The following is a 12,845-nucleotide window of genomic DNA, read 5'->3' as shown; positions in this document are numbered from 1 at the left end:
CACAATACAGTACATCTAGCCAAGAAGAGCAGCTACACATGTGACACTATGGCTGCTGTAATAATGGTGGTGAGGACTCCCAGCCCTCCTCTGATTGCCTCTGAATATTTCTTGTTTTACAACAGAGAATTCCCGAAACACTTGAACAAACCCAAATTCAGTAGCAGGTGTGCCTTGCCTTTGTGTAAAGCAACACAGTCTCTAATGGGCTGTCATAAAATTGTATATAATCCAACACAGCGTGCTGCCCTTGGCAGTCCTTACTGAAACAGAGTCCCAGTTCATCTGGAGAAGGTAATTCCCATGTGCTGGGACTGATAAAAAGTGATAAAATTGGCAGGATTATATGATGCTTATAACATGGCATCCCACTCACCATTATGCTCTCAGAATGAAATGTTTCCCTCCCAGGCATCCTTCATATAGAAAAATGCTATCCCAGATTTAACCCATTTGTTTTTAATGCTTATCATAGCTGGAACTGAGTACACCAAAGTTACTAAAGTAATTGAGGGAGAGCCACAGATTATCGAGAGAGAAATCAAGGAATTTCTTCTGGAAGGTTAGTTTGCCTAATAATGTGATAGCACTGAGACCATCTTCATCTGCAGGGTTTGTACCAGGTGGGGTTTTATAGCTTTTGTACACATGTGTAGCTCTGAAATGACAGTTTTAGCAAGCACAGTTTTGTCATTTTAAAGGATTTGATTGCACGCTGAGTTTGCAGGGAATCATTTCAAAGTTTATTTTGAGCCTCATTCTAAATAAATTTATTGTCGTATAGTAGACAAGGAAAAATGTCTGTCTATAACATCTAGCCAAGAATACTGAAATACGATCATAATCAAACTACTGTCTTTTCTATGAGCAGCACTACAAGAAGAACATGTAAGTTCTCAATAACTTAAGTTTTTTTTTCCCTGTTTCAATCATTGATCCATTATGCCAGGTGTTCTCAGCTGTGTGTGGGGGAGGGTCACAATCCCTATGGGGCAGTGGGGGAGACATGAAGAGATGTCAGTGGGCTGCAACCATTCTTCCCCTCTCATATTTTTAATTGGGAAGGAGGTGCCAGTCAGGGGCTCTGGAACAACTGATGTAGTGGGAGTGCTGAGAACCACTGAACCAAATTACAAACCCTGGAAAGGATGGAAACCACTTCAAGCCAGAGGAGGCAACAGCAGCCCTAATTCCAGCACCGGTCATTCTGGTCAGAGCCAGTTGAGAACCACTGGATTATGCAATGAAATTCTTAGCGACCACATTCATGCCTGGCTGATGCCTGGGCTGAATTTGGATGTTCTAGATTCACTTGTATTTACTTCTCTAACAGTACCTACGGTGAATTAGAACAAAGCAGTGATTCCTTGTGGTATTTGTACATGTACCTCTTTGAATTAACATGTAATAATTCAAGATTGGTTCATGTTCACATTCCAGGGGTAGGAGACATAGAAGCAAAAATGGCATCTGGTGAATGAAGTTTTTCATATGTCACCTAAAGTATGAAGACATGTTATTTAAACTGTGTTTTCAGATTAGGTTAATTTATCAGATTTTATAAAGGTAAAAAAAAATCAGAGGATAAATTTAAATGCACCAGAGAATTTTTGTTTGTTTGTTTGTTTGTTTGTTACATACATAGTTACATTTTAATTGTTTAAAATGAAGAGCAAGGTATTTGCGTATATAAGACTCATCATATGGCTGTATAGATACTTACAGGAGATATACTCCATAACGATGCACAGTGAACACCAGATTTGACCAAACACCGAAAAGATGTGAAGCACTTTGTGTATAGCTTCAGTGATAAGCAGGATGGGAAAGACAGACGAGTCTGACCTTCTCCTTTAGGGAGACCTGATTAGCATGGACAGTCTTGCACTTAAGACCATTTTTATCTGCCATATTTTGCCCTCATCTTCCCCACTCTCAAATGACATAGGGAGCTCAACACTCAGTCTTTCTTAGTGTAGAATTTCAAACCTTAACGTCGCTTGTCACCTGGTGAAAAGAGAAGTGAAAGGTGTATGTAGATATGAGGAGGTAGTGCAGGTTACTGTTCCTAGTGAAAGCATTTGGAAAAATAAAGTAAACATAGTGCAAAGCTATTTAACTGCATGTATTTGTAAATACAGCTCTTAGACTCATGGATTCTAAGGGGAGAAATCTGCACTGAGATCAGAGGACCTTGAGTTCAATATTTCAGGGTCCCTTACACATTCTTATTGGCATTAATAGGCATTGAATGCATGTAATATCTGCGTCAACATTTGCTGTGAAGATGTTGGAGAAGATTTTTTTCTTGTTGCAGAATTTTCTCACATTTATAATTTTCATTGCACTAACCTAAAGACGTATGCTGCAATATTTAGCAAATATCTGTAGAATCACAGATCAAATGGATATTCTGTAAAACAGCTAGTCAAGGATGTCTCCCCATATTACTGCATCATTCCTGTAATTCTCTCATCATGAAAGAAGGGAATTCTGGAAATCTGAATTGTATATACAACGATGCTGTGCCATCAAAATACTCACTGTATCGTACATATTTATTTTGAATTTCCAACTAGCATCTCATTGCCAGCAGCACAATCCATCCTAACTCACATAAGGGTAATTCTCTGTTTTTAAAGGGTGATTTTTGTCATAATTTGTAGAGTGAACAACTTGAAAATGTTTTATTATTTTTCTTCGTACGAGCCTTTCTGTTGCAGGTCATCAGTAATCCCAGGTTTATGAAAATGTTGTAACACCGTTGACTTCTTTTTCTAAATTATAAGTTTCAAATTGTTGAGTGAGCTCTAATTCAAGTACTTGTTTATAAACCATTCCTGACTGCAATATTTCTATTTTGTAGAAGCACCAGTGAGGAGAGGACAACCACCCAAAAGGGTATCAGGTAAAGGAAATCAAACCTTTTCACAATATACTTTTTCTAAGTATATTTTTAAACTAGAATCCTTTCCTGAGAATAAACTACTTTCCAATATAAAGAATGTTAATCAGTTTTTTCACTGTGTTCTTTTACAAGGTTGGTAAACTTAATGTTTTTTAAACAACCAATATGTCTATGTAAGCTGGCTTGCATATTTCATTGATTGACACAAAATTTTTGAATGGTGCTTTTGCCTTGAATAGAGGCTTTGTAGGGTTCCATCATCGCTGTGTTTCACAAATTCTATATCCACCTTGGTCACTTGACAAGTAAAGGGATGCTTTTTACTCTCTCACCTGCCAGGAATGCAACTCAATATGACATCTGAAAGTCAAGCTAGATACTTTGTTCCTCATGAATTGGCAACAGCACCAAAAACAAGCCAGTCATATCCTTGGTTACACTAGTACAAGCCTATTGGTTGTAAATAATATCCCCAGCTGGGTTTGTGTAACATCATTCACTTTCCCTGGAAAGGCACATGGACATCAATGGAAAAAAGTTGGATTGCATTTAGCCAGGAGCTTCAATAAGATGAAGCCAATGAAAATTTGACTGGCATTAGGAATCAATAATAACTTTGTATGATTTAGCTCAATAAGACTAGAAAAGGGGTTGACAGGGGTTTAGATATCTAGTAGCTTCAAAGTCTTGGGTATCTGGATCTGTGGTTTTAGTGTAGCCTCCATGAGTAGACAGCCATGAAGTCCTAAGACAGCATTGTACACTTCCACTGAACTATCTGCAGGAACATGGTAGGATTTAGGACACATACATATTTTTCCTGATGAATTGACCATGCATTACATTTGCAAATAACTTTTTTTATTATGTTTTGCCACTAGGATCACCACGGAGGAGGGCAAGATCTTTCCAGTGAGACAGAGACCATAGAACTAAAAATGAATGACCGGATCTTTGAGAGGGAAAGGAAGCAATTTTAAAATAAAACCACAAGGAATGTGTCATGTGCTAATCAAGTATAAACTGAACCATGAGCCGACATAAAGGGTCTGATTGTGTAAACAGTCACTATGGGGCATAGTGCTCACTAGCTGGAGTAGTCTATTGAAGTAGATGAGACCTCTCGTGGTAGCAAGCGTTATTTAGGATGAAATGCTGGCTGCAGGGAAATCAAATAGCACACCTTCCATGAATTGCAATGGAGCCTAGATTCCACCCTATGCCTGGTAATATGTGTTTACAGGATTAGGCTCCAACTGAACAGGGGACACTTCGGAATGTAAATTTTATTATTTCTTATAAATTAGAAATATAAGTGAAATTAGATCATTTCTAGAAATATATAATTTAGGTGACTTGATGATGGGTAATCTAAAGAGAGCTCTATAAACCTAGCACTTTTGGTTCAGTAATATGTTCCATTTTGATGTCAACTTTTGTCATGGTTTTAATGTCACTGTGACACCAACAACGTTACCTTTTCTAAATTGGCAAGTATACCATGTATCACATACATCCTCTAGTTCTGCATTACATATTCAGACAGTTCCTCATAACTTGGCTAAAGGATGATCTAAAAATATCACAAATGAGTTTCCTGCAATTTATTTGGTGTACGTTTATGTTGGCTACATTTTCATCTATTAATAAAAAGAATTCCCATTATAGGAATCCTATATCAAACACAAAAATTAAGATAATAAAAGGATAACATTTTAAGTAAGTATGAGCCCTTGGATTGTTAAAACTTAAGGGATAAATAAAATGCATGCAAATGGTTACCTCTGCATAGAAGCAAGTGTAACAATAACTGGGGCTGGTATGAAAGCTTTTATATCAAAACGTGCTTTGCTCATGTCTGTTACTAATTTGGGTTTGTTTGTAAATTATGTCATTTTTATAACTCTAGTTTTGTACTCATAAAATGTTTGTTTGCTTTTTGCAATTTTTTATGTCAAATGTTGGAATGAACTATTTGCGAAAAAAAATTAAAATATTCAGTAAGGTGCCTTAATTCCGCAGAACCCAAGGTTAAGAAGAGTCATTACATGTGCTATTATTCTTCTGTTTTTGAAACAAATACTCATTAAAAACTGGCTAAATTATCCTTTTTTGTATTTGTAAGCAAACCCTTTTGTGTTAGGACACATTCCAAATATTCTTAATATGCCTAACTTTTAAACAAATACATGCATTCATATAAACAAGTAGATATTTTTTTCTTTTTCCTTTTTTCACAAGAGGTGAGGGGACGAAGAAGCAAAGCAGACAACTTTCTGTTTCAATGGCTCACACCCCAATTTCCCTAGTTCTTAAAATGGTTATTTTATTTTGGTTGATTTCAAGCAAGTACCTTCATTCTTCACTGAAGTACATAGTTTTATTTAATTTTAATTCAGATAATACAGTGGCACATATGGTAGGGATTATAAGGAGACTCAATTATTAATATTTTATTTCCTAAAATTCAGTCAAAGTGTGCCATTCATTTTGAATATTTACTTTAGTAGACAAGGTATATACCCAGCTGTACGATATACACACATTTGATGGATTTTTTTTTTCCCCAGTTGGCAGAACAAGACCATGGCTTCTTCTTACCACTTCTAAGTTAAGAAATACTTAACTCTAAGCTGTGTGGACATACATGCATGCACCCGAAATATTACCCACCATTAAAACTCACATTTCCTATAACCCTTCACATCTCTTATAATATTTTCACTTTTTACAATGGTGCATTATAAAGGCTGATCATTTATACTGTCACAAGTTCAAAGAAACTGAGACTGACAGTAAGTCTATACGTAATATATCTTGTGAAAAAACTCATACACGTGCAACTCCTGGCCCCTCCTTGCCACAAAAACCGTCTCTTTCACACACACACACACACACACACACATGCAATGCTACCAAACTCCTCATTATCTCAAGTGGTCAGACTAAGATCTCTGCCAGGAATATTCTGCTTCTCTCACCCATCAGTGAACCTGTACCTTGTCATCTATAGAATAAAGTAATCTGCAAGGGTGAATAAAGGCTAATCTGTGAGGCTGCCAAGGAGTCCAGTCTCTCAGACCATCAATAACTTTGCCTCTATAGGCAGACTGACAAAACCATTCAGTAGCTATGCCCCAGCCCCAAGCAGTTGCAAACAACAGTGCGTTGAATAGGTGCCATCGTAGCAACATAGACATCAACAGGCAATGATGTTCAACAAGTCAAGTAAGGAGAAACTTTATCTATGCTAATCCAAACACAAAAATAAGCAGAAATATAGTTCTAGACCTATACAGTGTGAAAAAAAATGTTGTTAGACTTGAGATCACTGCAGCTCCAAGAAGTGTTTTTTAAGAAAGACTTGAAAAAAAAAGAAAATTGGTAAAAAGGAATTGTGAGGGGATTTGGGAGTGTTCTGAATATATATGGAGTAACATGAAGGAAAACACAAAGCAGAAAATGTGGGAAGGAGAAGGAACTTAGCACTGAAATGAAGGCTGGCACAGACCTGACAGATCATCAGATACACCATCCTACAAGATGAGCAAATACAGTTTGACTGATGACTCACTGAAGTCAACAGGAAGATGTGGTATCAGGGAAAGAAAAAAGTGAATAATTATGCTCCTATAAAATTGATATGTTTCCTGAGCAAGCTGCTCTTTACATTCGTTTAGCCCCTCATGGGTACTGTAGGTACCTTTCCCCTTCATTGGCTATAACCATGAAGTACTAACCACACTTAAACTAGGTCTTTGGGTTCCAGCTCCCCATTTCCCAACCATGATAACAAAACAGGCTTTTGGCATCCACAAGCCCTCTGGGAGCCTGGGACAAGTTATCTGCTTCAAGTGACTCAGAACAGCAGCTTCACAACAGCACACTATTAATCCTTTCACCCAACAGTATGAAGCCCACAGAACAAATGCCTAAAGAAAAAAGGCCTACCTGAATATTCCCCCTGCTTGTTCCCTTATATTTCCTTGCATGCTCCAGTAAGTTCCATTTAGCACAGTAATCATCATCTTCGGGGGACAGCCTCAGTATGTTTTCTGTGTCTCTTTCAGTCAGTGTGCCAGTCTCAGTCTGTGGGCTTCCCCTCTTAAGCTAATATGGTTAAGATGTTAGCAATTAGTATAGCCATTGAAGAGTAAATGCTGGCAGTCTACTGACCCCATGCTTGCATAGGGGAGGAATGCCTACCCCACTCTGGGGGTCACATTGCTAGTGGGCTTTTTTTTTTTGGCTTTGTAGTGGGTCGGAGTGGACACCCCACTATCCAGAAGGGGAGGAACCCCTCTGGGAGACATTTTGAACTGAGTCTGGCCCCTCCTGGTCACCTGACTGGAAACCAGGAGGCGGGGCCACGACGATAAAAGCCCAGCCTCCAGAGGAACTGGGGGCTGCTCTGGACTCCCTGCCTTGGAGACTGACAACACTCAGAAGGCCACTGATGGGAGTGGACCACCAGGACCTCTGCTGGTCCCGGTGCCCCGGTACCTCTTCGGAACAGGCTGGACCCAGAAGACCAGCCTGACCTTGGGGACCAACCCAAGCACCAGTCTTGGCCTGCACCCTGAGCTAGACTGAGGAAGCAGAACCTACAGGCTACAGAGGCCTGAATCAGGCCACCCAAACCCTGCCCAGACCTGGAACCCCGTGAGGCCCCGAGGTCCAACCAAACACACAGGTATGTGCAGAGGGAGAGAATGGTAGTAGCCCAGGAGGTAAAGAGGACCGTGACAGGTCCTTGGGCAGTGTGTTGTGGTCCAGATCCCCACTGACCCCCGCGGCAGACCACTCTCCTGCATTGGGCCCTGGGCTGCTATCCAGTGCAGTGAGTGGGCCTGTGTCCCCCCTGCCAGCCTTTTTCAGGGGGATAGTCTCCCCCATCTCCGCCAGGATAGGTGGAGTGTCTATGCCCATCTTGAAACTCTGAGACTGGTTGTGTTTGTTGTCCTGCCCTGAGCTAGAGCCAGGGACTTTCACTAAGACTGTTGTTTGCTGCCTCGCCCTGAGCTAGGGGCTGGGCTTCTAAGACTGGGTGTTTGTTGCCCTGCCCTGAGCTAGGGCAGGTGGCCTTCTAAGACTGTGGGCTTGCTATTGCCCTGACCCAGGGCTAGGCCCTGACATAAGCTAATTTTCCCCAGTGCCCATGTGAAGCAAGGCTGGGCTTTTGACTGTCACCTCTCACCCATGTGAGGCAAGGTGGGAATCACCAAACTATTGACTTGTGGGTTGTTCTGGTGCCCCTGGCAGTGGTGCAGAGAGGCCGCCCATTGACCCGGAAGTCGGGTGGAGCCCTTCCAGGAGCCCAAACTGTCTAAAGGCTTCTTCTGAAAGATAGGACACGTCACTTGCTAGGACCATCTGGTATCAATCACTTAATTAACAGCCTATGTGCATACTGTGAGATAAGCTATGAATCCCCTGCTCATGTACAAATACCTGCACTTGCTCTTCTTAAGCTAACATACAGACATGGATGGGACATGCTGGATACAACTCTCTTGAATATGGTTGGCATGTACTTGACCCAATTCAGCTATGCTCTGCTGCTGCCTATGCACCCATAGCTACCATATTACTTGTATGTTCACTAGTTTAAAGAGAACTAGCACAAGCGTGTATACACAATCATTAACTCTAGCTTTTAGTGTATCCCTAATCGTAAAAGATGATCTGCTGGTCCCTTCTGGACTTAAAGTCTATCGCTATGAGCTGTCCACGTTGGCTTTGAATAAAGACAAACACAACATCACAAAAAGAAAAAAAAAAGTCACACCAAACCTTCCATGATTTATTCTCCAAGGATTTTTAAACACATTCTACCGTATAACATGATTTTAAAGCATGTAGGCCTCTAGTGTATGAAGAAATATGGTTTACATTATTTCTTGGCTTTTCATTTGATTTGTAATGGGAATTACAGGGACTTTTGCAAGATTAACAGTGTGCCAAAGTATTTCTTCAGTTCTTAGGACAATATGAGACTGAGTCCTTTCATAGAATCATAGAACCACAGGGCTGGAAAGGAACTCAGGAAGTCATCTAGTCCAGACCCTGCTTCAAGAAGGATCAACCCCAACTAAGCCATCCGATTCAGGACCCTGTCAAGCTGGGACTTAAAAACCTCAAGGGATGGAGAATCCACCAGCTCTCTAGGTAACGCATTCCAATGCTTCACCACCCTCCTAGTGAAGTAGTTTTTCCTAAAATCTAACCTACAGCTCTCTCTCTTTAACTTCAGACCATTACTCCTTGTTCTGCCATCTGACACCACTGACAAAAGTTTCTCACCCTCCTCTTCAGAACTCTCCTTCAGGAAGTTGAAGGCTGCTATTAAATCACCCTTAAGTCTTCTCTTCTGTAAACTAAACAAGCGCAAATCCCTCAGCCTATCCTCATAGGTCTTGTGCTCCAACCCCTTAATCATTTAGTTACCCTCCACTGAACCTGCTCCAGCACTTCCACATCTTTTTTACACTGGGGCCCAAAACTGGACACAATGTTCCAGATGTGGCCTCAGGAGTGCCAAATAGAGGGGAACAACCACTTCCCTAGATCTGCTCAAAATACTCCTCCTACTGCACCATAGTATGTCATTAGCCTTCTTGGCTACAAGGGCACACTATTTACCCATACCCAGTCTTTCATCCACCATAACCCCTAGGTCACTTTCCATTGTACTGCTGCTTAGCCAGTCGGCCCCCAGCCTAGAACAATGGATGGGATTCTTCCATCCCAGGCGCAGGACTCTACACTTCTCCTTGTTGAACCACATCAGATTTCTGTTGGCCCAATCCTCCAATTTATCCAGGTCACTCTGGATTCTATCTCTACCCTCCACCATATTGACCTCTCCCCCTAGCTTTGTGTGATCCACAAACTTGCTGAGGGTGCAATCCAGTCCCTCATCCAGGTCATTAATAAAGATGTTGAACAACACCAGCCCCAGAACTGAACCTTGAGGCACTCCGCTTGAAACCAACCACCATCCAGATATTGAACCATTGACCACTATGCATTGGGCCTGACCATCAAGCCAGCTTTCTGTCCATCTTATAGTCCAAGGATCCAATCCATATTTCCTTAACTGATGGGCAAGAATGTTGTGGGAGACAGTATCAAAAGCTTTGCTGAAGTCAAGGTATATCATATCCACTGACTTCACCAAGTTCACAGAGCCTGTTACCTTGTCATAGAAGCTAATCAGATTGGTCATGCAAGACTTACCCTTAGTGAATCCATGTTGGCTACTTTTGATCACTTTCCCCTCTTCCAAGTGCTCCAAAATGGATTCCGTGAGGATCCTCTCCATCACTTTCCCAGGGATTGAGGCAAGGCTGCCCAGTCTTTAATTCCCCAGATTATCCTTCTTTCCTTGTTTAAAGATGGGGGGTATTTTTGCCTTTTTCCAGTCATCCAGGATCTCTCCCAGTCTCCAAGAGTCTTCAAAGATAATAGGCAAAGGCTCGGCCATGACATCTGCCAATTCCCTCCGTACCCATGGATTTCTGTACATCTAGTTTTTCTAGATAGCTCAGAACTTGTTCCTTCCCCACAGATGGCTGCGCTCCACCTTTCCATACTGTGTCGTTAAAACTATCTTATTGTTCTATAAAACAAGACAACAGACAAAATTTTTATAGCATTGTAATTCAATTAAACATAGTATTATTATATGATTTTGCTTACAATTTTTTTCAAAGCTGTTTACAATTAGTACTGGACAAATAAAAATATTTAGCAAATGAATTATTCCCTTCACACCACAAGTCTCACAGTGTCATCCCCTGCCCCTCTATAATTTAATTTTTGTATTAAATACCATTAAAAATGTTGAAAACAAAGTGGGGTTTTGGGGTAGAGGCTGACACACATGTAACAACCTGAAGAGTCATGACCCCAGTTTGAAAACCCCTGAATTGGCAGGAAATGTTGCTATTACAAACTAGATATTGTCTGTGACTAGCTCTAAACTTGGTGAACTACTATAAAATAGTCTCAGAGGGGTAGCTGTGTTAGTCTTTAGCCTCACAAAAAAAAAACCCAGCAGTCCTATAGTACTTTAAAGACTCACAATTTTATTTTATGAGGTAATGAGCTTTCATGGTTAAGACCCACTGGTCTTACTTCATTACATAATAAATAAACTTGGTAGTCTTTAAGGTGTTACAGGACTGCCTGTTACTACAAAATAGATGGTCAAATACTTGATGAAAATGCAGAAAATACACTATACAAAACTTCCACAAAATGTCTATTTCAACTTTTTGAAAATGTTTTGAAAAATATTCAGTTACACGAAAGTGTTGTTTAAAAATAAATATTATTATAATTATCCTTATCATCATAATTAATAACAACAACCATGGGCTCAGTGTTGGTTAGCGTCCAATGTCTCCCTCACTATTTCCTTCCATCTAAGATAATCTGGGGCTTGCTGCTGCCAGGGGGAAGTCTCCCCCTGGTGGCTAAGATAGTTGGGGGAACCACTTCAACTGCCCCTGCCCTCACTGAACCACATTGTTGTTGATATCCTTCAATAATTGTATCAGTCTGCTATGAATTCTGTACAACTTCAACACCATCCAAATTTTCTATCTGATCTATACTGTCAAATGCCTTCTGCAAATCAATGAAGAAATTTCAGATGTTCATGTTCTTTCATTGAACTTTTTCTGTTATCAGTCTTAGTGCCAATATCTGCTGTACGGTACTTATCTCTTTCCTGAATCCTGCTTGCTCATCCACTAAATGTTCTTCTATCTGCAGTCTCATTCTCTCTGTCAGTATCATCTTCAGCACCTTGCCTAGATGACTTGTTAGGGCAATCATTCTGTAGTTCTTGCACTTCAATTCACTCCCTTTCTTGTGTATTGTCACTAGCACACATCTTGTCAATTCTTTAGGTGTCTTCCTGTCTTTCTATGCTATATACATAGTTGGTGTATTTCCTGAATCACACTTTCTCCTCCATATTTGACCATCTCTCCTGAGATCTTATCATTTCCAGGGCTCTTGTTGTTCTTTAGTCATTTCACTGCTTTTCCTACTTCCTCCTTCAAAATATTGATCTTGCTCTCGATGCTCGGCACAGATATCTCTTTCAGTTCTTCAATCAGTCCCTCTGAGACACTCAGGTCCAACTGTGCTTTGTACAGCTCAATGCACTATCTTGTCCATCACCGCACAATCTTCTCCTTGTTCACGAGCACCTCATCATTCTCATCTTTGATCGCCATCTGCTTTGGCTGCCACTTCCTATTAATATTGCTGATCATAATCACCTCCCTGGTCTTACATTCGCCATAATACTTCTCTATATGTTCACACTGCTCCTCTAACTATTTTGCCTTTCTGGCTGCTTTCTTTATCTCCTTCCATTTCACGCCATATTGCTGTTCCCCCTTGCAGAAATATCCCTTCTGATCTTCAATGCTGTCTTCTCTTGGACCCACTTCAGTGTTTTCTGCATAATCCACTTCTTATTTATCTTCTCTTCTTCTGGAACTGTGTGCTCAATTGCCCCTTCTATCTCCATGCGTATCCCTTCAACTCTGTTATCTAGTTCTTTCTCTGTGCCCTCATTCCTAATTTTCTCTTCAAGTGCTGCTCTGTACGCTTTTCTTACTTCTTCCTTGCCTAGCTTTGCCATGTCTCTTCTTTTCTTAAACTGCATCTTATACTTTCTCTTGATTTTTTTCTTGATATTTGTGGTCATTAGACTGTGGTCCAAGTCTATATCCAAAATAAGTCTGGCAAACTGATAACCGTTCAGAAGCACAGCTCTCTCTCTCCTCTCCCCCTCCCTCCCCCTATCCCCCGCCAGCCTGCCCACAAACCTGCAGTACCAACTTTCACCAAAAACATTCCAAATATTCAATTTTTAATTTTTTTAAAGTCAAAATTCCAGTAAACTTTTCAGTTG

The 12,845-nt window shown here is 40.6% G+C and overlaps 1 protein-coding gene across 5 annotated transcripts in view; it reads left to right on the top strand.

Moving 5' to 3' along the window:
- The window catches only part of POSTN (periostin), a 55,595-nt gene extending 50,582 nt beyond the window's left edge, over positions 1-5,013 (top strand). For 3 of the 5 annotated variants that reach the window (XM_074986896.1, XM_074986881.1, XM_074986871.1), the window contains 3 exons: positions 476-562; positions 2,867-2,908; positions 3,790-5,013. In XM_074986896.1, coding sequence (XP_074842997.1) covers positions 476-562; positions 2,867-2,908; positions 3,790-3,824 — 164 coding nt within the window. In that variant the 3' untranslated portion in view covers positions 3,825-5,013. The remainder of the gene's footprint in view (positions 1-475; positions 563-2,866; positions 2,909-3,789) is intronic. The other 2 variants (XM_074986905.1, XM_074986889.1) reach the window with 1 other exon arrangement.
- Positions 5,014-12,845: the final 7,832 nt, after the last annotated feature.

Source organism: Carettochelys insculpta, chromosome 1, assembly GCF_033958435.1.
Source record: "Carettochelys insculpta isolate YL-2023 chromosome 1, ASM3395843v1, whole genome shotgun sequence".
In the NCBI taxonomy this organism is placed as follows: Eukaryota; Metazoa; Chordata; order Testudines; family Carettochelyidae; genus Carettochelys; species Carettochelys insculpta.
This window is presented reverse-complemented; position numbering and strand designations above follow the sequence as displayed.